Source organism: Perca flavescens, chromosome 11 (assembly GCF_004354835.1).
Source record: "Perca flavescens isolate YP-PL-M2 chromosome 11, PFLA_1.0, whole genome shotgun sequence".
NCBI lineage: Eukaryota > Metazoa > Chordata > Actinopteri > Perciformes > Percidae > Perca > Perca flavescens.
Window position 1 is genome coordinate 22,598,998 of NC_041341.1, and position 24,159 is coordinate 22,623,156.

Genomic DNA, 24,159 nt, shown 5'->3' on the forward strand with positions numbered 1-24,159 from the left:
CAGCCACATTATGGGGACTCTCGTCCCATTTTGGAGATGGAATGCTGGTTCCCCCGCAAAGTAAAACATTACATTTTGGGGTTAAGACTTTGTTTTTTGGATAATGTTGGGATACGGTTGAAAGTTAGGTTAAGGGTTGGGGCTGGGTTTGGGTAGTGGGTTACACTTACTGTGAGTATCCAGGGCATGAAAGTAAATCAAAGCAATGTCCTCATAAGTGACAAAAACAAGTCTGGACATGTGTGTGTGTGTATGTGTGTGTCTACCTTTGTCTTCCCCATTTGCCACTCTGTTTTGGCTTTATCATGAAGTGTGAGAAGCTCCGAGCAGCTCTGCTTCTCATCGTCTGACTGGATTTTGTTCTTCAGGATCATCTTGTACCTTTGGAAACACACACGCGCGCACACACACACGCAGACACGCGTGCACACACAAACAAACAAACAAAAACAAACAAACACACACACACACACACACACACACACACACACACACACACACACACACACACACACACACACACACACACACACACACACACACACACACACACACACACATACACACAGACTTAGAGAAACAGAACAGCAGAAGACTAATATTGGGGATTTCAGCACTTAAGAGATTTATTTTTTATTTGGCTTTTGGATTGTTTTTTAGTCCACCACTTTTAGGTGACTCATCAGCTTTGGTGTGTACAGTATTCTGTTGGTATTTTGCTAACCTGCTGTAGAAGTCTTTAAAGGTTCTACGGACGGGAAATCCGGCCCTGCGGATCTTCACAGTTTCCAGCATTCCAGAGTATCTCAGCTGGTTCAGGACCACATCAGGATCAAACTGGTTGGCCTTCTGTAAATGACAGACAACAAAATAACATGAAAACTACAAAGACCAAAATGCCTATTCATTCCTCTCAAAACGATAACGACACTAACAGTTCTATGCTTTATCAAGAGAATACCTGATATGCATTAAAAGTTGACATGCATACAGGCCTTATTCAGCACAATACATGTTTTGGTAAGGAAGATATGGGACGACTAAACACTGCAGGCAAAAAAATTTATAATCCACCACTGTTGAGCCCACACACCTATTCAAATCCTCTTACTGCTGAGTCACATTAAATTTGAACTAAAAAAGTAAATTTCAATGGAGAGTGCTATCATTTTACATTAACAATCAGGTTACTGCAAAGAAAACACACGCCATCACAGAGAAACCTGAACAGTGTAGAGCAATACCATGCCAACCGGGTAGGCCTTTCTTTCTGGAATAATCAGCTGCATTGTTCACAGCTCTGTGTTACCGATGATCCTCAGGTCTGCTTATAAGAAAAGGATCTGTGATGTCTGCCGCCTCACACCTCTACACAGGCTGCCTGATCGCTCACAAGGCTTGCACGAAGGCCATTGTCACCCAGAGGGCACACAGCTCTGGATAAGCCCCAAACAGGACAACAGCATTCCCCAAATGTGTCAATCTAATTACAGGCTAATGCTTCTATGCATGGAAACAGACACACTTGGATACCACGGCACGCTTGCATGTGTTCATGTTAATAATCAAACACACATATAATGTACATGAACGCCTCTGAGCTCTGAACTCTACTCTTTAGCAAAGGATTTAGGCATGTTGACTTGTTTGAGTGAAAACAAGCTGGCCCTTCCCTCAGTGGCATTTTTTCCAAGGAGGGTGGGTGCATGTAAAGCTCACAAATACATTGTGTGCGTGTGCGTGTGTTAGCATGCACGCAATCCTGTCATTCTGCAGGATTACTGTAACAGAGGCATGGCTTGTTCCATCTTGACCGACCGAGGCCAGGTGAGCGAATGCGAGGCAGAGCAGGCAACAGGTGAGAGAGGAAGAGGGGGAGAGAGGAAGACAGTGCAGTTTCCAAACTATTAAGTAAGCGAGAAGGTGTGGAATGACACATAGGGAGTGGGAGGTAAGGAGATGATAGGGGAGGAATAGAGGCCTACTAAATAAACGTTGCCATGGCTGCACCCTGCACCACAGCACAGGTCTTATCTCGGCATTCCACTGATGCAGCCAGATCAGCAGAGCATCAGCCAAGCCACTGCAGCTGGAGTGGCCAGCAGTGACCTCTGACCTCTGGTAAATGGGATAAAGTGGTAGGAATGTGCTTGTACACAGCCCTTTTATTTGAGGAAGCACAATGAGAGTATTTGCAACAAAGCAGGACAGAAGTTGAAGTTTATTAGTAAAGAGAATTCGCGGAAAAAAGAAAAAAAACTAAAAAGAAAAGTTCCTTTTCATGTGGAACATTTATATGACTAAAGATTAGCTCTGAGCAACGGGAGCTATGAATAGCACCAAGGAAGTTTAACTTCGTAGGCGCTGACCTTGACAAGACCTGGCAGTGTTTTTGACTTTCTTTTTGGTGCAATGAAATTTGCATGACCTACCTTGTCCATGTTTGGTTTGATGCAGCGTACAAAAAAAGGGTTGGAGGCACTTAGTGTGGCCATCAGGGAATGGAGAGAGTCCTGAAACACATAAGCAACAAGAAGATTAAGATCAAGACAGCAGAGAAGCAACATATTCAGTCCAAATATATTCCTTTATGTCTATTTATAGAGTGAGAATCATGAAACAATACAGAATGAGGGATAGCTGCTTAAGAATCAAGAAAATGGAACCTTATTTTAAAAATAAATCATAAAACCAGGTGACTTCTGTTCAAACAGGTTGAAATTGTCTCACCGCAATGGCAGATTTGTTTTAAGAAAATAAGACTTTTAGGACTCAATAAAACACAAATTACTTGTTAAAATAAAGATTTTTGCAGTGCTTGCACTATGCAAAATTTTAATCTACAAAGTTGGAGTAAAGGTACAATATATCTAGTATAACAAAGCAGAAAAAGCACCTCAAAATTATACTTAATTACAGTACTTACATGTGAGTTAAGTGTGTGTATATGTATTGTTGACAAAATGTGTCAAAAAGTACAGATTAAAAGTAATTTCTTTTTTCCATCTCAAACTCAGTCCATATTAACCATGACACACACACACACACACACACACACACACACACACACACACACACACACACACACACACACACACACACACACACACACACACACACACACACACACACACACACACACACACACACACACACACACACACACTCACACTCCGAGGACCCTTGAACCTCGCAGGCTATGTCAGCCTCGCTCTCTTTGCTGCCTCAGACAGTCTGTCTCCAGCGAGGCCGGGCCTGGCAGAGCTGAGCGTGATTGGCCCCTGGTTGGCCCCTTTTTGCCCAGCCATCAACCCTAATCCCCTGGCTTTAGGAACTGTAGGCCAGGGCAGGCTGCCAAATCCTCCCCTGCTCCTTCTCTCCACACTGCAGTTAGGACATGCTAAGATAAGCTCTCCACTGCACCGCCACATATTTCATACATCCCATCACCCATCATTCTCTGCAGATCAAATACACTGGCAGCATTCTCCTTCCCCCTGTGTCTCTTCAAGATTTCTATCCACCTTTTTCATCTGTGCCCCCATGCTCAAACTCATCATGCCAAGATAGCCAGACAAAAGTTAAGGGGTTAAGTGATTCTTATATGCAGCGGCACATGGGAGACAATTAACTTGTTGTCTGCGTGATGACACACTCATACAATAATGCTCTAAACTGGGAGTGACGGTTCGATCATAGAAACTTCGGTCTCACCCTGAACTGAGAGCTGACGGTGGGCTTGCGTCGGGCCGTGCCCATCTTTAGGGTCTCATCTCCATTTCTGCTACCGACACGCTCAAAGAGGTCATAGATGAAGTCAAGCCTGCAGACACAGTGCAGTACAGGGAATGTGATTGTAAAAACTTTTATATAAACTGAATCATACACGTGTGTACGTTCAGCATGCAAGAGAACAAGAGTGTAATATGCTCACCTGCTGTCTTTAAGAATAAACAAGATGTCATCTCTGAAGGTGTCTCTGTTCTTCTCCAGGATCCCACGCACATCATACAGCACCTAAAACAGAGGTGAACAGAATGTGTTTACATTTAAGATATTGTAAAATAAGGCAATACTTTGTTACTGTTACAGCAGTAAAAGAAGAAAAAGTAAAAAAAAAAAAAAAAAAAAAAAAAACAGGAAACAAAGAGCTATTTAAAACAATAAATACAACACAATAGTATACGATTAGTATAAAATAATATATATAAGCAGAGGTAATGATTTTGCAATTTGCTTCATGGTGATTTGCAGCATTATCCAAAGATAATCCAAATATATCAAATACTCTAATATTCTATAATAAGCAACTGAACATATCCAGTCATAAAAGTCAATGGCTAATATCCTTAGAGGTGAATATGTTATGAAGACATACAAAATAATACGCAATAACACTTATTTACTGTCGAGTTTTGGTTGTCGGTAAATTCCCAATTCACAACCACAGAGATATTTGCAATTGTAATGTTAAGGGAGATATGGTTACATGTGTGCACGTAAGAACTGCAATTGGTTGCATTTGTTAGCATTATTAGGAGTATTATTTTTTTTAAATTGCTCTCAGAAGTGCAGATGATTTTAAAACTTTAAAATAAAACTATTTGAATGCAAAGGTGTCATTATATACCCCTAATTCAAATGCTTAGAGGTTTATTGCCAATCCAGTACAGATTGGACACGAGAATGGAAATAAAGCTTAATCACTTCTGGAGGCTCATTATCTAGACTGGGTGATTGATGTGTTTAGATAGAGAGAGAACACACACACACACACACACACACACACACACACACACACACACACACACACACACACACACACACACACAAAGTATGACATGAGTGGGTAGTGTACATGCTCGTTTTGAGTACTTGGTGCAACCAAAGAGCGAGGGGGATGGGCTAGCAGAGTGCCTCTATGTTAATGCAGTCAGCTGTTGAGTTCTGTTCAGCCTTCATCTTAGCAACACGGCATTCCTCTGCTGCCCTTACCCACATGTAATGCACTCTGAGTTTGGGTTTGAGTGTGTTTGCTCGTTTTGTATGAAAATAAATGCATATAAAGTATTTAATGCAAGAAAATGCCTAGAAATATTAAAATACACACTGTAATCTAATCACAGGCACGTGTGTGTGTGTGTGTGTGTGTGTGTGTGTGTGTGTGTGTGTGTGTGTGTGTGTGAGCTTGTATTCACAGCTGTGTGTTTGTACTATAATCCAATAACCAACCCCATTCCCAAGCCTTGAGGCTCATGGGGAGCCATGAGATCCAAACTTGACGAAACATGTATTTATAAATCACAGACACACTAATTACACTAAATTCCTCTCACATTGAAAGAATAGACTCGTACAAAAGGCTCTCTGTGTCAGTCAGTTTCAGGTTCAATTAAGTAGCATGGTCTCATGACACAGTTTGCACGCACAGGTGCACTAATCATGCAAACGCTGAATCCACAAAAATAAAATACAGTCCAACTGCATTGCTGTTTTTGCAAAGTTGCTTCTTTGCATTATCGCTTTTGACATATAAATGTTTACATTCAATTTACAAGGTGAAGTGAAGTTCACATCAGACAACAAGAGAATTAATTTAAATTGACTGCAATACCCCGGCACCACACGGTTAATCAAATCTATGGGAGGATGCTACTATTTCCCCCGCTGAACTCACAGCACTGTTTCAGAAAACAGAAGGAGCTTTCAGAGAGGCGGCTGAACTCTCCAGAGAGACACACTGGGGAGGGAGGGAGGGAGGGAGAGAGGGAGAGAGAGAGAGAGAGAATGACAACTGGTTGGCCTGCCTGTCCTCTCTGGACCAAGTCATTACCATAGACATCCATGCCAGGCCGACTGAGCTGCCACACTCACACTGAAGAGACCTTGTCCGAGGGAGGCTTCATAAGGCCATTCTTTATCAAGGCAAATCTTTCTACTCTCCTCCCCCTCCACACACACACACACACACACACACACACACACACACACACACACACACACACACACACACACACACACACACACACACACACACACACACACACACACACACACACACACACACACACACACACACACAGCCTCTCTCTCTCCTCCGTGATCTATTTTGCCTTGCTCTACACTTCCGTCAGGAGTAGTATCTGCTCGTCATGTAAGCAAAGGAAGGAGAGGATGACGATTAAGCAGTTTCTCCTGACTCAGGGAAGAAGACAGTGGGGAAGGCGTGCAGCATCAACATCCTGTAGCTGATTTTTGGCGGAGACGACCCGCTGCCCATCCAACAACTACCTCACTTCCCCAACTTACTCATTAAGGAAGCTGGTTTTGCTCTGTATCTATGTGTGTCAACTGTTGTTAATTACCTCTCCAGCGTAGTGCTTGATGCCAAACTGGTGGTCGGCCACTCTGGGCTTCACATAGTATGGGTTTGTCTGAGGAGAAAGGACAAAGAGACCACTGACTTTTAAGAATGACATTCATATCTACCTAATCAGTTATTATCAAATTAAGCAGAGTGCATAGTACATTGAGAGCTCCAGAGGGCAGATGAGAGGCCAATAACACATTGAGGGCTGCAGCTAATGAATATTGTCATTATCAAATAACCTGTTCACTATGTTTTTTTCAATGAACTGATGAATCTTAATCTAAACAATCTTTGTCTAAACAATGTCAGAAAAAAGTGAAAAATGTCAGTAAAACTTTACTTGAAGGTATCTACATAAGAGTGACATGACACTGTCATGACACATGAACCCTAACTGTAACCCTAACTTGTCATGACAAAAACCGAATGACACTTAATGAGAGAAGCGTTATTCATAAACGTTTATGACTTGTTTATAATGTTTATGACACGTTCATGACAGTGTCATGTCACTCTTATAGTGCACTGTAAATTTTATTCTTGTCTTTTAATGTTTTTTAATTGTTTTTAATTGTTTTCTAACTGATCTTTAATGTTTTATGTAAAGCACTTTGAATTGCCCTGTTGCTGAAATGTGCTATACAAATAAAGCTGCCTTGCCTTGCCTTATGTAGATACCTTCAAGTAAAGTGTAACCAAAATGTCTCTCATAATTTTCAAGAACTCAAGTTGATATCTTTTTGTTTGTATGATTGTTTCAAAGCTTTCCAAAGATGATACCAAGGACTTATTTGTGTCATAAATATGAAGACAATTTGTTTTAATAACCTGAACTGTCTGCTAGGCACCTTCACTGCACCACCTTGAGACAAGAGAAATGTGGGTTGACTGTTTGCATTTTGACACCTGCCTCACACTATATTTAGTTTATACTTGTAACTTATAACGTGTTACATTTGTATGGAGTGTGTTTCTGTGTCTGTTAATTTGACTAAATATAAAAACAATTCAAATACATTCATTAATTTACAATTATATAACAGAGAAAAAACAACAAATCTTTATATCTAAGAAGGTGAAAAATTTGGCATTAAAATTGTTGTTGATTCATTTCCTTTCAATTAAACTTAAGTAATCGACTAAGGATGTCAGCAGTAAACATGTCGCCTGCATGAAGTGACACTCTCCAACTTCTTCGACCATGACCCCTAAAACTCACCATGTGCTACAGACACCTGAGGGAGAGATCAGACAGTTCTTACGTCACACTTTGTAACTTTTCTTTTCTTTTTTTTCCCGTCAGCCATTCTTTTCTCCTGCACACAATGCTTCTCAGTCCCGGAGAATGGCTGATCACATTTCAGCATTATTTTGTTAGCACTTGAGAACGCTTTGGGGGCGGCGGTGGGAGCGGCGGCGGGGGCGGCAGGGGCATTCAACGCAGCACCGAAGGCAACAGACGATTAATGGGCCAGGAGAGAGGTCTAACTCTTTGGGGCTGTCTGGGCTGGAGGGTGGTGAAGGCATTTCTCCAGAGGAGCTTTGGTAGAGGGATATGGATCATGTTTATGTCTTTGTGAGTGTCTCCCTGGGATAAAAGATGTATGCAAGTTTTCATATGTACGTGTGGACTCACTGCGTGTCGGCTGTGTAGTTTCTCCAGGAGGGTGTAGTCCGTGCCTTTGGGGAATCGACTCTCCTCATTGATAAGAGCTAACATGCCCAGTTTCTAAAGGGGATACAGACAAGAGGAGCAGAGAGGGTGAAACACACCGCAGTCATGATGAAACTAGTTTCATAATCCCATTGGGGCACATCTGGCAGCTTTTAATATACTGTAACAATGCGTCCAGGAAACAGCATAAGAATTCATTCAATTCTCTCTCTTATTTACAAAAAGAGAGTTCACTGAACAGGCACAGTGTTTGGCAGCAACACCTAACTTCACAGATACACACAGTCACACTAATGCAGCAGAAATCCTCTTACAAAAGGGCCAACAAGCCAAATCACAAGTATAAGTATGGATAAAATGGTTGTAGTGTAATCTTTTTGCTTCCCCTAAACTTTTGACCCAGAAAGCTTTCAGACACGAGCCCACCTCGGTAGAAGCTCAGTTTTAACCATCATTATAACTATGGTGATAAAATAAAACAAATTGTCTTAATGCCACCCTTCAACCGTACCTCAAGCCGCTGACTGGTGTACATTACTGTCGACACACAACATGCAAAATGAGACTATATAATGATAGAGTAGGAGATGGAGGTCAATGTAAGCATAGTGTGGCGTCTGGGTCAGCACGCTCTGGCTGGCGGTTAGCGGTCGATTCCCGGTGGTGACTTTGCTCTCTCAGGGTTACCTTTTCTATGAGATCCAGACACTCTGCGTTATCCATCCAGTCTATGGCCTCCCACTGGATCCCCTCCCTGTGTGTGGAGACACGCGCGCGCACACACACACACACACACACACACACACACACACACACACACACACACACACACACACACACACACACACACACACACACACACACACACACACACACACACACACACACACACACACACACACGCACGCACACACGCACACAATATGTACATAAATATAAACAACTAGGAAGGCACAATGACTGTATTGTCCAGCATGAGCATGTGATGAAATGAGCCATGTCCAAAGCTGCTGGCCCATCATACAAGAAAACAACTGTCTGGGGGAGAAACTGAGCCAATCCCAAACCTTTGGCAGTTTGCCTGTATTGCCGTGAGGAGCCCCAACCCCCATCCCCAGCCCTATCTGTCTGTGTCTGACAGTCTCCAGCAAATAAAAAGTCTTGTTTTGTTTTCAATGTATCCACCAGCATACATGGGCAATTTGAAGAAATAGATGTCTCTTAATTGTTTAGATATGTTAAACATCTTTACCTATTGTACTCCAGCTGTTCCAGCGAGAAGATGTGCTTGTTGAAATACTCCTGGAGTTTCTCGTTGGCGTAGTTGATGTTAAACTGTTCAAACCTGTTCACCTACAGGATGGAAGAGCAACATTTCAAAGCCAGTTCTGTAGCTTAAAGATCCCATTCAGACATGTTTTAAGACATGCAAAAACACTGATTTGATTAATGATCTTAAAAAAAATCTTAAAATCTAAAATCTACTCCTCGTTAAAAAAATCCAGAATCTATGAGCATGCTAATGCATTTTTCCTTTAAAGGTTTAACTACTAGACAAGATGTCTCCTACTTCACTGAAAGGTCCATTCTCACTGAAGTTGCATATCGGACCATCATTCTGATGTCACCAAATCCTGCTGGTATACAGCTAACTCATTTCACTAAAATATTTTAAGTTCAAAATGATGATTTTAAAGCCCCTGAAAACTTGGTTTCAAATGCAATATATTAAGTAGTTCAACCCCCTCAGATTTGATTGACAGTAACTAAACAATTAACCAACTGTGGTCAGATTCTGATTAAAAAAAAAACATTGCCTAATCTTGTTATCAAAGTAGAAAAAGGTGGCATACTATCAAAGTATTTAATGCCTATGCAGCTTCATATTTTTTTTTACAAATGAGCCCGCCCACTTCAAACCAGCAGGAAGAGCACAGGAACAAGAAAATCTTCAAATCTCTCATGTGACGAAACTACAACTATTGACAGGACATTTTGTGTTTTTGTAGGACCCAATTTCTGATAGTTAGAAGCTGATTGAGAAGAAGTATTTTTCTCAATAAGCTTAAATTAGACGAGTAAACTTTCACCTCAAAGTTCTCAAAGCCGAATATGTCCAGGATGCCGATGGACTTGAAGTTGTCTTTGCCTTTGATCTTCTGGTTGATCCTCATTATGATCCAGGAGAAACACTGAGAATAAAGTGCCATGGCAACTGAGTCCCGTGAGTCCACAGCCTGCAAATCCCGACCCAGAGAGGCAAAGGTTACCATGGATACCAAGGCAGGAATAAATAGAGGAAACGTTGCAGGCTGTATTTTAAACACAACATACAGTATATCACCATATGCATTACATCAATTGTATCAGATGGTGGTTGAAGCTGTTAAAAACAATGACATGTTTGATTGTGATGGGCTGCGTGAGGCCTCAGCGGTGTGTCTATAAAACAAATAGTGGTTTAGAGAAGCGTCTGTCTGTGGTTAAGATGATGTCTGTTTTCACAATAGACAGCGCCGTTTATCACCTACATATCTTAAAAATGACGCACAGCAGGCAGTATTTGTCGTTCCATTTCAAAAACCCAGTGAAAACAAAGACAAATGTAAACAGGCTTTTGTAGATGATTGCCTCTATTTTTACTATCTTTTTTTATTTATGTTTTTAACGAAATGACACGTACGCTGTCATAACGTTCTTTTCCCAAGCTCCAGCAAAAGAGAGTAAGTTGACATTGAGTTATAATTGTTTCAAACTATCATAATCATAGACTCTGTTGTAATTTGTGACAAACTCCACTAATTTAGCTATTCACACAAGTCAAACAAATTAGCATTTGATTATATAATTATTTAACTATTTCACCGTTTGACCCGATTTTCTCCAGCTGCCATGAAGTCGGCCTTTCAGCCAGACACCATCGGTGTGCTCTTGAGCTTGCCAGCTACACTTCCTCAACAGGCATTGTGCTTGAATTGAAAACAAAACAAGAGTGTGGCGGTGTGTACTGTATTTGGGACAACAATGCTCCTGGGCTTTTGAGTAATTCATCATGCCCCGTCACCTCTTGCAACTAGCGGGTGTGAACAGAGTGCTGGTGGCTCCAGGATCTCCGTCACAGGGGAGAAAAGAATGGCTATTTGTCCAGGATGGTGGGGTGGGGGGGCCTAGTGAAGGCAGTCGTGGGGTGGGTGACCCCTGGCCGCTGTGAGAAGAAACCATTCGTACCGACTCCAGGACTGGAATAATGAACTCTATTAAGAGACAAGCTGCTTCAAAGACCAGGCAGAACAAGCAGCAGCAGGGTGACAGCACAAGGTCTTTGTCTGGTGATGAAAAGCTTTCTTGTGACTTTCGTGTCTCTGTGATAATATTAAAGGTCCAGTCTGCATATTCGCTGATATTTATGCGTATGAGTGGGCCGAAGACTTGAGCTCAGCCAAAAAAGATTGTGTCATGAATCAGAACATTCTTATGGCGTATGGGGAAAAGGATAACACACGCAGATACAGACATGTGAAATATTCACATTAATTAGAGACCAGAGCATACATTTGAAGCCAAGACAGAATTATTACACCAACGTCTTGGTGCCTGACTGCGCTGCCTCCAGAGGAGAAGACTCTCACTTCACCCTCAGTCATTGGCTCTATTGTGCTTTTGACTCAGATCACTATCACGATGGCTTTATTGTGCCAGGAATCTGGCAGACAAAAAGCAGGAAATGGCTGGGAGTCACGCAAGGGATCTGGAGAGGCATGTGGGGGAGAGCAGCAGAGAAAGGCTGTGTGTGTCACCAGGGGAGAGAGAGGGGGTGAGGACAAGGGGGCAACACACAGGCATCTACTGTATATTTCAGTGTCTTTTATTCAAGAAAAAAAAAAGACAGTATACTGTAGACGGCTGAACAATCCCTGAAATCTGGGATATAACAGAGCTGTGTTAGCTGTGTGAGTCCTGTAAAGAGAATTTGGGTAAGATGCGTGGTTACCTGCTCCACAGTGAGTGGTGAGCAGATCTCTTCTCCTCTGAGGATCATGGAGCGTTGGGTCAACACCTCTGACAGCTGGAAGGAGTCCAGGCCGAGCAGCTCGCTGACATTACTGACAACTGAAACACACGTATACACAAATGTATTACATGTAGTGTATGTATAATGTTCAGGTGTCTCCTATTGATGACAAACAACAGACGTGACATATAGACTGTGATCCTATACAGTCTACAGGGAGCTCTTCTTTGCTGGCTGGGTTGTGGTGTCACTGTAGTTTACTGGTTCTTTGGAAAAGAGGTCAGACACAGTGAACAAAGGAGCCTTGAGCTCATGTTACAGCCTGTCCGCTTGAATCCAAATGTTCCCTGTTTTTCCCTTAAATAGCATTAAAGATGAAATATGTTTCCACTGTTTAATAAACATCATATACATTTTGTATTGAGCACTTCAAGCTGTTGTTTGCAACATTTTCTCATACAAACATTTCCATAACGTTGCCGTTATGTTCAGCTCATGAGGTTAAAAAGGTTGGTTGTTTGAGAGCTTGTTTGATAAGCACTGTGGCCTCAAGGGAATTAGTAATTTCTGAGACCCTTTCATTTATCTGTAATTTTTTAATCCTTTCCTAATGATTTCCTAGGAAATATCCTAGAACTGCTTTATTTAAATCCAGGTAATTATTCATTTAATACAGGAAACTTCCATATATGCTAACAAATTTCACCTTTTTGCTATTTTCCTCTGATCTGCGGTGCACTGAATAAAAGGTCTAATTAGGAGGATGTGTATAACAATACACTCTGTGTAGTAGATCTGTTATATATTATTCTCTTAATTCCTTCTCTTACCGCCTTTGGAAGTGATCTGAGCTCCACCAGCGGTCATGAATTCAATGTTGCCCATCTGGAGGACAGCGGACAGCAACTTGAACACGTCTCTGATCTCCTCCTCAGTGAACTCCATCACTTTCAGGGCCTCCTGCAACGCAACACAGACCAAGTCAGACAACATTTCACTAGAAACACACACTAGACCCATAAATCAAGATGTGACAGTTAAACTTAATTTTATTTATCCTTGGAGCTATAAAACACTTATGTGAACGTAATTCAAAATGTGCCTCCTAAGCCAACATGACACAATTAAATAGCATGTTTCCCCCAGGCTCTAGAAGACAAGAGTCTGTCTGGTAAGGTGGTATTAAACTAATGATTAAGGCTCATGGCGCCCTCTGGGGGTAAAACAAACCACTTACACTAACAGTATTTTCCTCTCATCTAGTTCTTACCATCACACTGTCAAAGAGCTGCTTGTCATCCAAACTGATGTCCTGCACGCAGCCTGACTGACTGAGGTAGTGATACAACTCAGGACACTCGGACAGGAGATACATGTCTGCAACAAAGATATATAGATACACATATTTTAATATCAGCAAAAAAACATATCACTACATAATGATTTTAAGTATTATGTTGCTGTTGGGAAAACAAATAAAGAAATGTTAGCTATTAGCTCCTGTTTGTTCAAATTCTGGATTAGCTTTTCATTCTATTTTGTATTTGATTGATTTTCCACACAAAACCTCAGATTGGCTGCCTAAAGTTAAATTATTTAGCATTTTCTTTAGAGCTGCCTGAATTAGACCTCTTTATTATTCAGATATATTAGACAGTATCAGTCACATGCTATCCCTGATTAGTTGCAGAGTGTATGTTTATGTGTTGAAAACTTGGTGTATTCTTTTAAACGAACCTCTGTGGTCTTTGTCCGCCCCTGCTAACAGAGCGTAGAAGATGTGGTAGTTTCTCTCTCCAGGATTCTGTCGAACCACACGGTTCTTGGAGAGAGAAGATGGTTAGAAGAACATGTTAAAAGTACTTCCTGAGTGAATTGATTTTGCTGATGACTACTTCGATAATCGACTTTCTGATCCCAGTCGCTGCTACTGAATGTTTCAACACAACACAAACTTACCTTTTCCAGCAAATCTGGGGATTGAAAGTCAAAGAAAACAATGAAAACTTACAGTGGACAATCCTTCTGAAACGGACACGTGTGAACATGTGATTTCTCTATGGTATATCTAAAGTAAATCATTGAAGGATACAGTCGATGATGCAGCCTCCCTGAATGTTTCCGTTCTGGGAAAAGTGTAGCTGGATAAACTTCCCAAAGCGACTGGAGTTATTGTTGTACACAGTCTTAGCATTCCCGAAGGCTTCCATGATGGGACTGCAGACAGAGGGAAGTCAAATCAAATTATTTACTAAAAAAGCCTTTTTTTTTTCCATCACTGTGTGTTTTGATCCAGATGTTGATCCAGGTGCAGATTTTGTGCAGCCTGGGCAAAAGCATGCTCTTTGTCATGAATTTTGACCCATATGCTGCATCAGTGACTAAACCTTTTCTGATATTTGAATGGAATTTAGTATATTGATCAGTATTGGAGGGTTGCCACAAAGAGCCACTAACCAAATAAACACTTCATTGTTCATTCCCATAAATATAAAAAGATGAGCTTTCAGCAAAATATACATCAAAGCACCAACAATGTATGATTCATGAGTCACATAACCTCAACATATCAAAAAATACAAAATAATACAAATAATAAAGAAAATATGGTTATCACTCTTACACTTTTCAAATGTAAAAGGGACAAGAAAGCAGGTGTTGGTTCTTGAATGAGGTCGGTGTTCAAACAGTACCTGCTCTGGACGAGAGCCTGCTCCACCCTGGTGGTCCTCTCTGACAGAGGAGTGCCTGCTGAGTTCTGACTCATCACGGAGAGAAACTTCAGCAGCAGCTTGGTGCTCTCGGTCTTCCCGGCACCACTCTCCCCACTGACGACACAAAAACAAAAAGAGAGAAGTAGAAGTAGATACATAATGGATCTTTCAAAATGCTATGTGTTCCGTTTTTTTCAGAGCCAGAACTGTCTAGTATGTATTAGTTTCATCCTGCCTCCAATACTTTTGAAATATTGGGAGTATTATTTTAGTAAATGTTGATCTTCACCTGATGAGAACACACTGGCTGTCGTGTCTCTTCCACAAGCAGCGGTAACACTCATTGGCCACGGCAAAGATATGAGGAGGCAGCTCCCCCATCTGGTGTTTGCTGTACAGATCGACTGCAGTGCTGCCATACAGGCCCGCTATATGCTTATAGGGATTTACTGCTGCCAGGATGGAACCTATGTTGGTCTGAGGGATATGAAAGAGTAGACAAAAGTATGAAAGGGGAAGGAGGAGGAGAAGAGGAAAAAACAAGAGGAAGACAGATTATCAGTGAAAGATGACAGAATACACATGGTATGAGAGAAAAATGCTTGGTATTTTATACTAGAATTTGCAACGTTCAGTAGAGTCACCCAGTTTCCTGTGACACAGTACTTGTAGCCAGTAATACTCTCAAACTACTGCACATGGCCTAGTTTGCACTGAGGCTGGTAGTATTTTAGGATCCATTGCTCCTGCTCGGGTAATGCGCTTTGGGGGTAAGTGCCTAACAAAAGTGTGTTTGTGGGTCATTTCCACAATGATGTTGTTCTGCAAAGCATTGCAGACCCTCCGAGATGAGATTAGGAGATAGGATTTCAAAAAACAGAGTTACCATGTGACTGGCTGTGGGCAATGCATATTTTAATAAAGCTCAAGTAGTGTTTCAAAATGACTTCAGTGTTCTGTTGAGAAAATAATCCTGGGAGTGAGACAAGGTCAAACAAACATCTGACATCTTGCATTCTTAGGGGAAAGCAGCTCTGAATACACTTCAGTGTATTCCAGGAGTTATGTGAATTTTGTTAAGTGTTATTTAGTATTGTTATATTTACACTTCTCGGTTTGCTTCTGTTAAAGTTATAGTGTTAATTTCGTACAATGCCCTCAGACAAGCCCCAAAAACTGTGTGTAAACTTGTTTGAATCCGCTGTGCAGCTTATACATGCATTGGAAAGCACGATGGAAGTAGTAAATGTAGAGTAACAGCAAGAATGTGAGAGGAAATGTGGGTCACGCTTCTTACTCAAAACACAACACATCTTATTGTTGCGTAGCATTTGCCTTGCAAAAAAGAAATCACACCAAAAACATTTCTGGTTGATGTTTTTGATGGTTGAGATTTGTTACCCTTTGAAATCTCAGTCTAGCTGTGCTTAACATCCCAGTTCCCAGGAAAAATAAAAATAAACCCCCAAACAAGACAATGGACCCACAGCTTCCATGTACATCATGGTGGTAGACGGTAACTATGCTCACAGATTAAGATAAAGTGTGGTGCCTTACATAGATGTTGTCTTTCTGGTAGCGCAGAAACAGGTTGTGCATGATGGCAGCTTCATGCAGCTCTGCCAGCGTGGACATGTCCTCTACACCATGGATGCCACTGGGGAGCATCGGGTACACCGTCTCCCTGTTCAGCTCCGCCTTCTGGAGGTAGATCACCTAGAACACACACACACGCAAAAGGTTACCTTCCCCAGTTTTATGTCAGTGCTTAAATTGTCTAAATCAGCAGCCTGCATAGCATGGACATGCAGCGTTTGGGGGGAGGGGGGCATAATTTGAGGGTCACAAATGATATAAAACAGATAAAATACCTATACAATACATTTGAGGACTGGGGCGCCTGGGTAGCTCACCTGGTAGAGCGCGCGCCCATATATAGAGGTTTACTCCTCGACTCCGACCCGCAGCCCTTTGCTGCATGTCATTCCCCCACTCTCTCTCCCCCTTCATGTATTCAGCTGTCCTATACAAATAAAGGCCTAAAAAGCCCCAAAAAAGTATCTAAAAAAAATACATTTGAGGATTGGAACCAGTTAATTAAATGAATCTACGATTCATTGATTAAGGCTTTCCACTAAGAAGCTGTTTAGCCAGGGTGACAAAGCTACCAAGATCCTGGCGCATCTTATCACGAGAATAATGTAATTAGTAGATGACGGCCTCAACAGCAGCCGCACTCATGAAATATATGACCTCTGCAGTGTGGTTTAACTCCTGTCAGCCTGGCAAATATCAAAATTGTTGACAACCGACTAATCAACATAATTTCAATCCAACAATACAGTACACTACTGTCCAGGTGAACTGCATCATATATATCTTTAGTATTACAGAAGCAAAAACGTGACGTTTACTTTCACTACCTCCCTTCACAGCTGGCGAATCGCCAGAGGTCTGAACAGCATTGAACAGGTGGGCAGTTAGACAAGTTTACACAGATCGGAATCTGACTCTTCCACTGTGACCATGGCACATGCATGCATGAATGAAATGACAGGTTGAGTCCCTGATGTGTGCCTGTCTGTGCCTGCTGCCAGCATACCTGTCAGGTAAAGAGCCCCCTGTCTAACGTCTTGGACTTCTCTCCTTGATTTGTTCAACTCACTTTTTAGTCTCTGTACAAAAGAAATCTCTCACCATGTCACATTCCTGCCAAAAGACCAATATGATGCAGCAGTGGATTAATGTGATGATTGGAGATATGCCTGTCTTGACATTCAAGACCCATTTTAGAGTTTTGACTTGAAATGGATCAAATGGGAGCTAGTGAGAAAGACAAAAGGAAGGAATAAGAAGAAGCAGTTTCTTTTTAATGAAAGAGGAAAACAGTCTCATAAACCAACATTGATCAGCAGAGACTCTCGCAGACTTTCTGGCTTTCTGAACTCTAATGGAAGAGACATGAGATAAGAGAACAGACAGACTACAACTGTGTTGGTCACTTGATGGGAAGCAGTATTTAGATCAATACTGATGGACAAGAAGCTGTGGTGTCCCAGTACATTACTGCTGGCTCTTCTGGCTTATTCAACTGTTGGGAGCAGACACTTTTTTTTTTTTTTTTTTTTTACAGACAACTACTGAGTCAGCAGAAAAGAAATTGTATTGATATGTACTATGTATGTGTGGATTCCATCTTTTGCATTAACTAATATAAAAGTGTGGAAAAAGATAAATAGTTGTGAAATGATAAAGTGACTCTGTTCTCTCTACTGTAGATGGCCATTAGAGAATGGGTGTACGCTGAGAGAATAGCACAATAACAATGCAGTCATCAGTGAGTTGCTACATGTTTTTGTGGTATTAAGGTTTGAGAAAGGGTAAGGAAGACCTCGGGGAGAAAAGCAGCATGTGCAGTGATGTCATACATCGAGCAGAAGCTTGCAGATTTACAGCCAGATGTCCCTAAACATTCGGCTTTAACCCCCCACCCTCTCCTCTCTGGCAAATTGGCCCTGATTCACCAGGCAGGGCCTAACTGACTAATGAATCAAACAGGCTTTTCACTTGATTTATATCCTTAATCAGTCTTATCATTTTACATTCAGTTACATCACTCACTTAATGTGATTGACATCATTATCAAAACCTGGGCTCTGGTGGATCACTGCCTAAAGTGTTGTCATACAAATCCATGTTCTATTTTGTTTGTGAATGAGTGAGAGTAAAAGGAATCAGCACAAAACAAAACGCATCAAAAAGTGCAACTGCATGGGGTGGCCTCTAGCTCACCCAGTAAGAGCGTGCGCCCCATGTAGGCTGAGTCCTTTGCAGCGGCGCAGGTTTGAGTCTGACCTGCTGCACTTTGCTGCTTGTCATCCCCCATCTCTCTCCCCCTTTCCTATCTATCTACTGTCGCTGTCTAAATAAAAGGGAAAAGCCCCAAAAAATTATTTAAAAATGATTTCAAGTGGATAGAATATCGATTTAAAGCATCTATGGGACTCTGCTCATGACCGTTGATCTTTAAAGCGAGACTATGTTACTAATCTGTCAGCACATTTACCGTGTACCTCCATTACTTACATTACATTACTATATAATGGTAGATATAAAACGTAACAGTGCAACACATAGAGAAGAGTCATATCAAAGCATATCTATCTAAAGTTTGCTAAATTATCAACCATTAGCCACCATAAGCTAGTGGTCATACCGACCAAGAGAGGCTGAGTGTCCTGAATAGACTAAGGGTTGGGTTTTATTGTTTATGAAATTTACTTTTAATTTGCAAGAGGAAGAATGGGTTATTTCTTCATTCTAAAAAGGTACATAGTGTCGCTTTAAAGATAAACAAACATGGACATGTTATTGCAGTGCATTTAATAATACACTGTATATCTTATTATTATTATTATATTATCTTTCATAAATATATCATACAGTATATAAGGAACCTGATTTCAGTTATTCATCAATTCATTTAATTGACAAAAATGTGCTGTGAATGAAAAACCAGCCTCCCAGGTCTGAGTTCACTTTCTGCTTACACTGATGGAGAGACATTGAGTACAACACTCAATCAAACAAACCAAAGAAATCTGGGATACATCTTCTGTCTGTGTTAGCATTCTTCACATTCCCAGAACACAGGATCAAAGTTACTTTGAGGTGGACTGGGAGCAGAATTAACAGGATAACAAACAACTAGGAGAGGCTACAGGTCTATGTTACACTCTCGATTGCAGTGAGGACCTCAAGTTTCACAGGAGGAAAGCAAACCAGTTGGCTTCCAAACACACAATGAGTTGTGTACTTGGAAAGCACCCTCACCACTCATCCAGAAAAATATATAACACAAGAGAGGAATCACTACTTCATATATTTTCATGTGTGTGGATTTTTTTCTCTATGTGTTACTGTCGCTGTCTCTAGATCAGATGTTTTAAACTTTGTTTTTGATCTTCTTTGGTTGGTTTACTGTTCCGATTTTACAGAATCAGCCTCGGGGGACTTTGCCAGAAACATTAGAGATGCTCACATAAAACTAAGCTGGAGTTTCCAGTATCAAAAGAGGTTTCACGTTTCTCTGTTTTTGCCCCACTGTTGTCTTTTATCGCTTGGTTTCATTGTTGGTTTCATTCCTGTGAGATAATTCAATGAGCTCTGTCCTAACAGCCACATCATTTCTCATCATTATTAATTTAATATTTATTGGTTTACAAATGGTTTACAACATTTATAACAACATCCAGTAAAAATGGCTAAAAGAAAATTAAGATGGAATATGAGAGCAGATATGGTCTAGACACAGATTACTCCTCTTTACTATTTCCATTTCAATTGTCAGGAGGTGCAATAATGTCCTGTTAGTGTCCATTGTAACTATTAGACATTCTGGAACATTTTTCCTACAGAAGCTGTAGAGCAGTGATGGTCCACATGGCGCTACCAACAAATGCCTGACTAACCCAACTGTGATGTAACACTGTGTGTCGACTGTTATTGATCTTCAACTTCCAAAAAACAAATCCCAGTTTGGATCTATGAATGTGCTCTGAATTCCTGATCAAAACACACAAAGCAGATATAGTACATTTTGAACACAGATTGGCTCTAAAGGAAAGTTATTATTTCATTTCTGCTCATGGTTTTGGTCAGTGAGAGCATGTCTGACAATTATTGCAATGTTTCATGTGGGGATGCAGCCTCATCAATGTTAATGATTTGAGTGGTGTAGTGACGACAGCAGATAATTTCGTGCCACTTATAACAACATGTGACTCGTGATTGAATTGGGAATATGTTCACTATACAAATCAATCCTCTCCAAACGGGTCCTGGTGTGCTGACACTGGTACACTACGCTTCCAGCTACGAGGCTGGACACAAAGCAGACAAATAAACAACACCACCAAAACTTTTATAACTGGCCTTAAGTCTTGGATTTTGCGTTAGCTAATTAAGTGAATAATATGTCCTTTTCTTTGCTTTCTTCCTTTCTTCTCTAATAAAACTGCAAACATCAAAAACCCACAACATAATAATCAATGGAAAAATAATCATGTGATATATAGTATTTTAATTAAATGACATTAAATATTGCCAGCGCTATTAGTATCATAGTAGATCTGAAGACATTTTTTAATTGGTTGATTAAAAACCATCAGCAACTATTTTCATAGTTTATCATTTAAGTAATTTTTCATGCAAAAATATAAACCGTTCTCTGGTTCCAGTTTCTCATTTGTAAGGATTCATCACTCTTATTTGTCTTATGTGATAGTCATCTGAATATATTTTGGATTGTTGGTCACTAACAGTTAGTTAGGGGCATTTTCTTTTATACTTTGACATTTTATAGACCAAAAAAATTTTATCCATTAATCAAGAAAATAATCAGCAGATTAATTGATAATGAAAATAAGTTAGTTGTAGCCCTACTATTAAGTGAGTTGTGATTAATTATGAAATGTTTATTCTTTAGAGAGAACATTTGTTCATTAATTAAAATGTATCAAACTTAGACAAAATGAAAAGACTCTCTCAAATGATACAGACTAAACAATGGCAACAGTTTTCCTGATGATGACACAATAGCAAAAACCTGAATTTGAAACTTTGTTGCAGCTGTAACGCGCTTTCCTTTTGTTCACTCCTCGCTGAAACCACACCCTGCTGCTGCTTTGTTCGAGCAGCTCTGCTGAATATTCACATGTAGGCGGCATCAGGCTCAGGAGTCCTGGGGCCTTTTATTGGCAGATATATTCGAGCCTTTAGAAATGACACATGGGTAGATACAACATCACAGACTTGTGGACACAAACACTGTCTTGTTTATCACTGTCTGTTTTTCTCCTCTTTTTTTTTTTTTTTTTTTAAACTCTGTCTGACTCTCTCTGTCTGTCTTACAGTGAATCCATCTGCTGAGGGGGGATCCCACCCAGACCCTCGAGACACAGAGGGGAGGAAGGAGTTAGGCCTATTAAAAGGGGAAAATTGTAAAAAACAAATAACACAGAGAGAGTTTTACATTACATCCTGCTCAAAAATAATCTGAAAACATGGCATACAGCAAACCAAGAACCCAGAAAACATTTGTTTAGCACACACACACACACACACACAACAGTTGCTCACAATAATGTTTGTGTGAGCATGTTATTTCTGTGAGCGCACTCATGAATACACATCACTCACAAAAAGGCTCACATAATGGCCCCATTGACCAATAATCCAGAAAAAAACTGAGGGGCCATCAATGAGCTATTTTAAATCTCAGAGACTGTATAATTGCAGGCTGTGGACAACTTCAGAAATCACACTTGGTGAGAGACAAATTATTGAGGCAAAGCATCAACCCGAAAAGTAAATGAAAGGCTTTGTTTATTGTGTTAATATAATTTGGAGCACAAGAAAGCACGAGAACATAAGAACTAAAACCAAATCAGGAGAGGCTCTTTTTTATCTTGAGCAATAAACTAAGGTGTTATGCTTCTTTAGCAGAATGACCAAAATAATGATATAAGGGCGGCAATTAACACTTTATCAACTAATTTGCTGATTACTTTCTCAATTAACCAATTCGAATTTTAGAAAATAGTACAAAATAAAACATCCATCACAATTCCCCAAACCCCAATTTGACATCTGACATCATCAAATTGCTTGATTTTCAGTTAAATATTAAATAAGACAAACAAACAAATTCTCAAGATTTGGAAACTGTAACTGCAGAGAATTTCTGGCATTTTTGCTTGAAAAATGATAATGATGACTCGATTATCAATAGATGTCTAGTAATTGATTAATCCACAATTTTTGGCCATAATTTTGCTCTGTATGCTTTACAACAGACAAAAAATATGAGCTATAGCAGTATAACATACTGTATGTGTCAAATGATTGATCCATAAAAATAAAATAAAAATGGGGGCGCCCTGGTAGCTCACCTGGTTGAGCGTGGGCCCCATGTACTACGGCTTGTTCCTTACCGCAGTGGCCCGGGTTTGATTCTGATCCGTGGCCCTTTGCTCCATGTCATACCCCTCTCTCTGACACAGTTCAATCTCAATTTTATTGTTCAGTAAAGTGAAGATGACATCACCAGCAGGAGCTATTTGGTTCAGGTGACAGAGCCTCTTCCTGCTTTTCTTTACATGTGCAGCTCACACACTGTTAATCCAGCTGGTGCCATCTGGCCACAAAACACACACACACACACACACACACACACACACACACACACACACACACACACACACACACACACACACACACACACTTATCTCAGCTTCAACGTGTCTGCTGTATATTACTTGTCCACTCAGGTCTGTGGTGCACTGGGGATGAGACAGTGATGCATGATGAAATGATGGTGAAAGTGACAGCCGCCAGGTCAGCCTGTTAAAGTCGAGGCAGTGTGGGTAAAGACACACTTTTGAGTCTGCAAGCTGAGCACTCAGGCAGGTCTGCACCTTAGTGTGAGCACTGAATCCATGGATAATGGTATATCCCACACCCCTGAGGAGAAAATGCTGCCAGGATACATTTACCAAACCACCTCTGACACTGCACATGGCTGTAAAGACACCAGCACAAAGACAGACTGACAGACAACGCGCACACACACGCACATTATACCCTTAACCTACTAGAGGAGCTGGGTTAAATAAAGATGACTAAAATGCAAATAAACGTCAGAAGATACGTCCTCCAGGAACAGGGGAAGACATAAGATCAGCCAGCGATCATGACGGTGGAGAGAGTATGTTTTTCAGTCTCACATTCTTGTCATTCTGGCTGCAGACTCTTAGACTATGTGCCTGGCCTGATGACCAACACATCTTGAGCTTGCAGTGAGGACAGTCCAGCTTCAGTTCAGCTGCAACACCCTGATCATACACCCAGTCAAACATAAAAACGTGACATCATGTTAACCAAATGTTATTTCTTTAAATCCTACTGAGGGTTGTGAAATGTTTTTGTACTGAGATCAAAACCCTGTGGTATTCTTCGGTCATATTTAGATGATAAAGAAGAAGTGGGGTCGAATTCTCTAATTCTCTTCTCAACCACCGACCTGGTGCTGTGAATCCTTCCTAGCTGTGATAGATGGTCAGTCATCCCTGCCTCTTTGACAACACATGGTCAACTTCTCACACTACAAGAATCCCCACTGCTGACCATAGAAACAACACATATGCTCAGGATGAGTTCATATGTTCTCCCTCACACATCGTTTATACTGTAACTCTCTACCATGAGCGCACCACCCTCAGCTAATGGCCTTTGCTCAAACCATGCAGCACCACACTGCTCCTCAACAGCTGGGCGACCTCTCTTTCATACAGTACGCCACCCTTCTTTATATGAACAGTCACGGACT

The 24,159-nt window shown here is 40.9% G+C and overlaps 1 protein-coding gene across 1 annotated transcript in view; it reads right to left on the reverse strand.

Annotated features, from left to right (window-relative positions):
• myo10l3 (myosin X, like 3) overlaps positions 1–24,159 on the reverse strand; it is a 56,266-nt gene that overhangs the window by 15,107 nt on the left and 17,000 nt on the right. The window contains exons 3-21 of the mRNA XM_028591214.1: positions 16,329–16,487; positions 15,061–15,248; positions 14,751–14,885; positions 14,150–14,274; positions 14,017–14,030; positions 13,795–13,879; positions 13,328–13,434; positions 12,888–13,017; positions 12,037–12,155; positions 10,136–10,282; positions 9,298–9,398; positions 8,733–8,799; positions 8,007–8,099; positions 6,366–6,434; positions 3,935–4,017; positions 3,715–3,823; positions 2,433–2,513; positions 725–849; positions 267–381 (exon numbers count right to left, since the gene is read on the reverse strand). Coding sequence (XP_028447015.1) covers positions 267–381; positions 725–849; positions 2,433–2,513; positions 3,715–3,823; positions 3,935–4,017; positions 6,366–6,434; positions 8,007–8,099; positions 8,733–8,799; positions 9,298–9,398; positions 10,136–10,282; positions 12,037–12,155; positions 12,888–13,017; positions 13,328–13,434; positions 13,795–13,879; positions 14,017–14,030; positions 14,150–14,274; positions 14,751–14,885; positions 15,061–15,248; positions 16,329–16,487 — 2,052 coding nt within the window. The remainder of the gene's footprint in view (positions 1–266; positions 382–724; positions 850–2,432; positions 2,514–3,714; positions 3,824–3,934; positions 4,018–6,365; positions 6,435–8,006; positions 8,100–8,732; positions 8,800–9,297; positions 9,399–10,135; positions 10,283–12,036; positions 12,156–12,887; positions 13,018–13,327; positions 13,435–13,794; positions 13,880–14,016; positions 14,031–14,149; positions 14,275–14,750; positions 14,886–15,060; positions 15,249–16,328; positions 16,488–24,159) is intronic.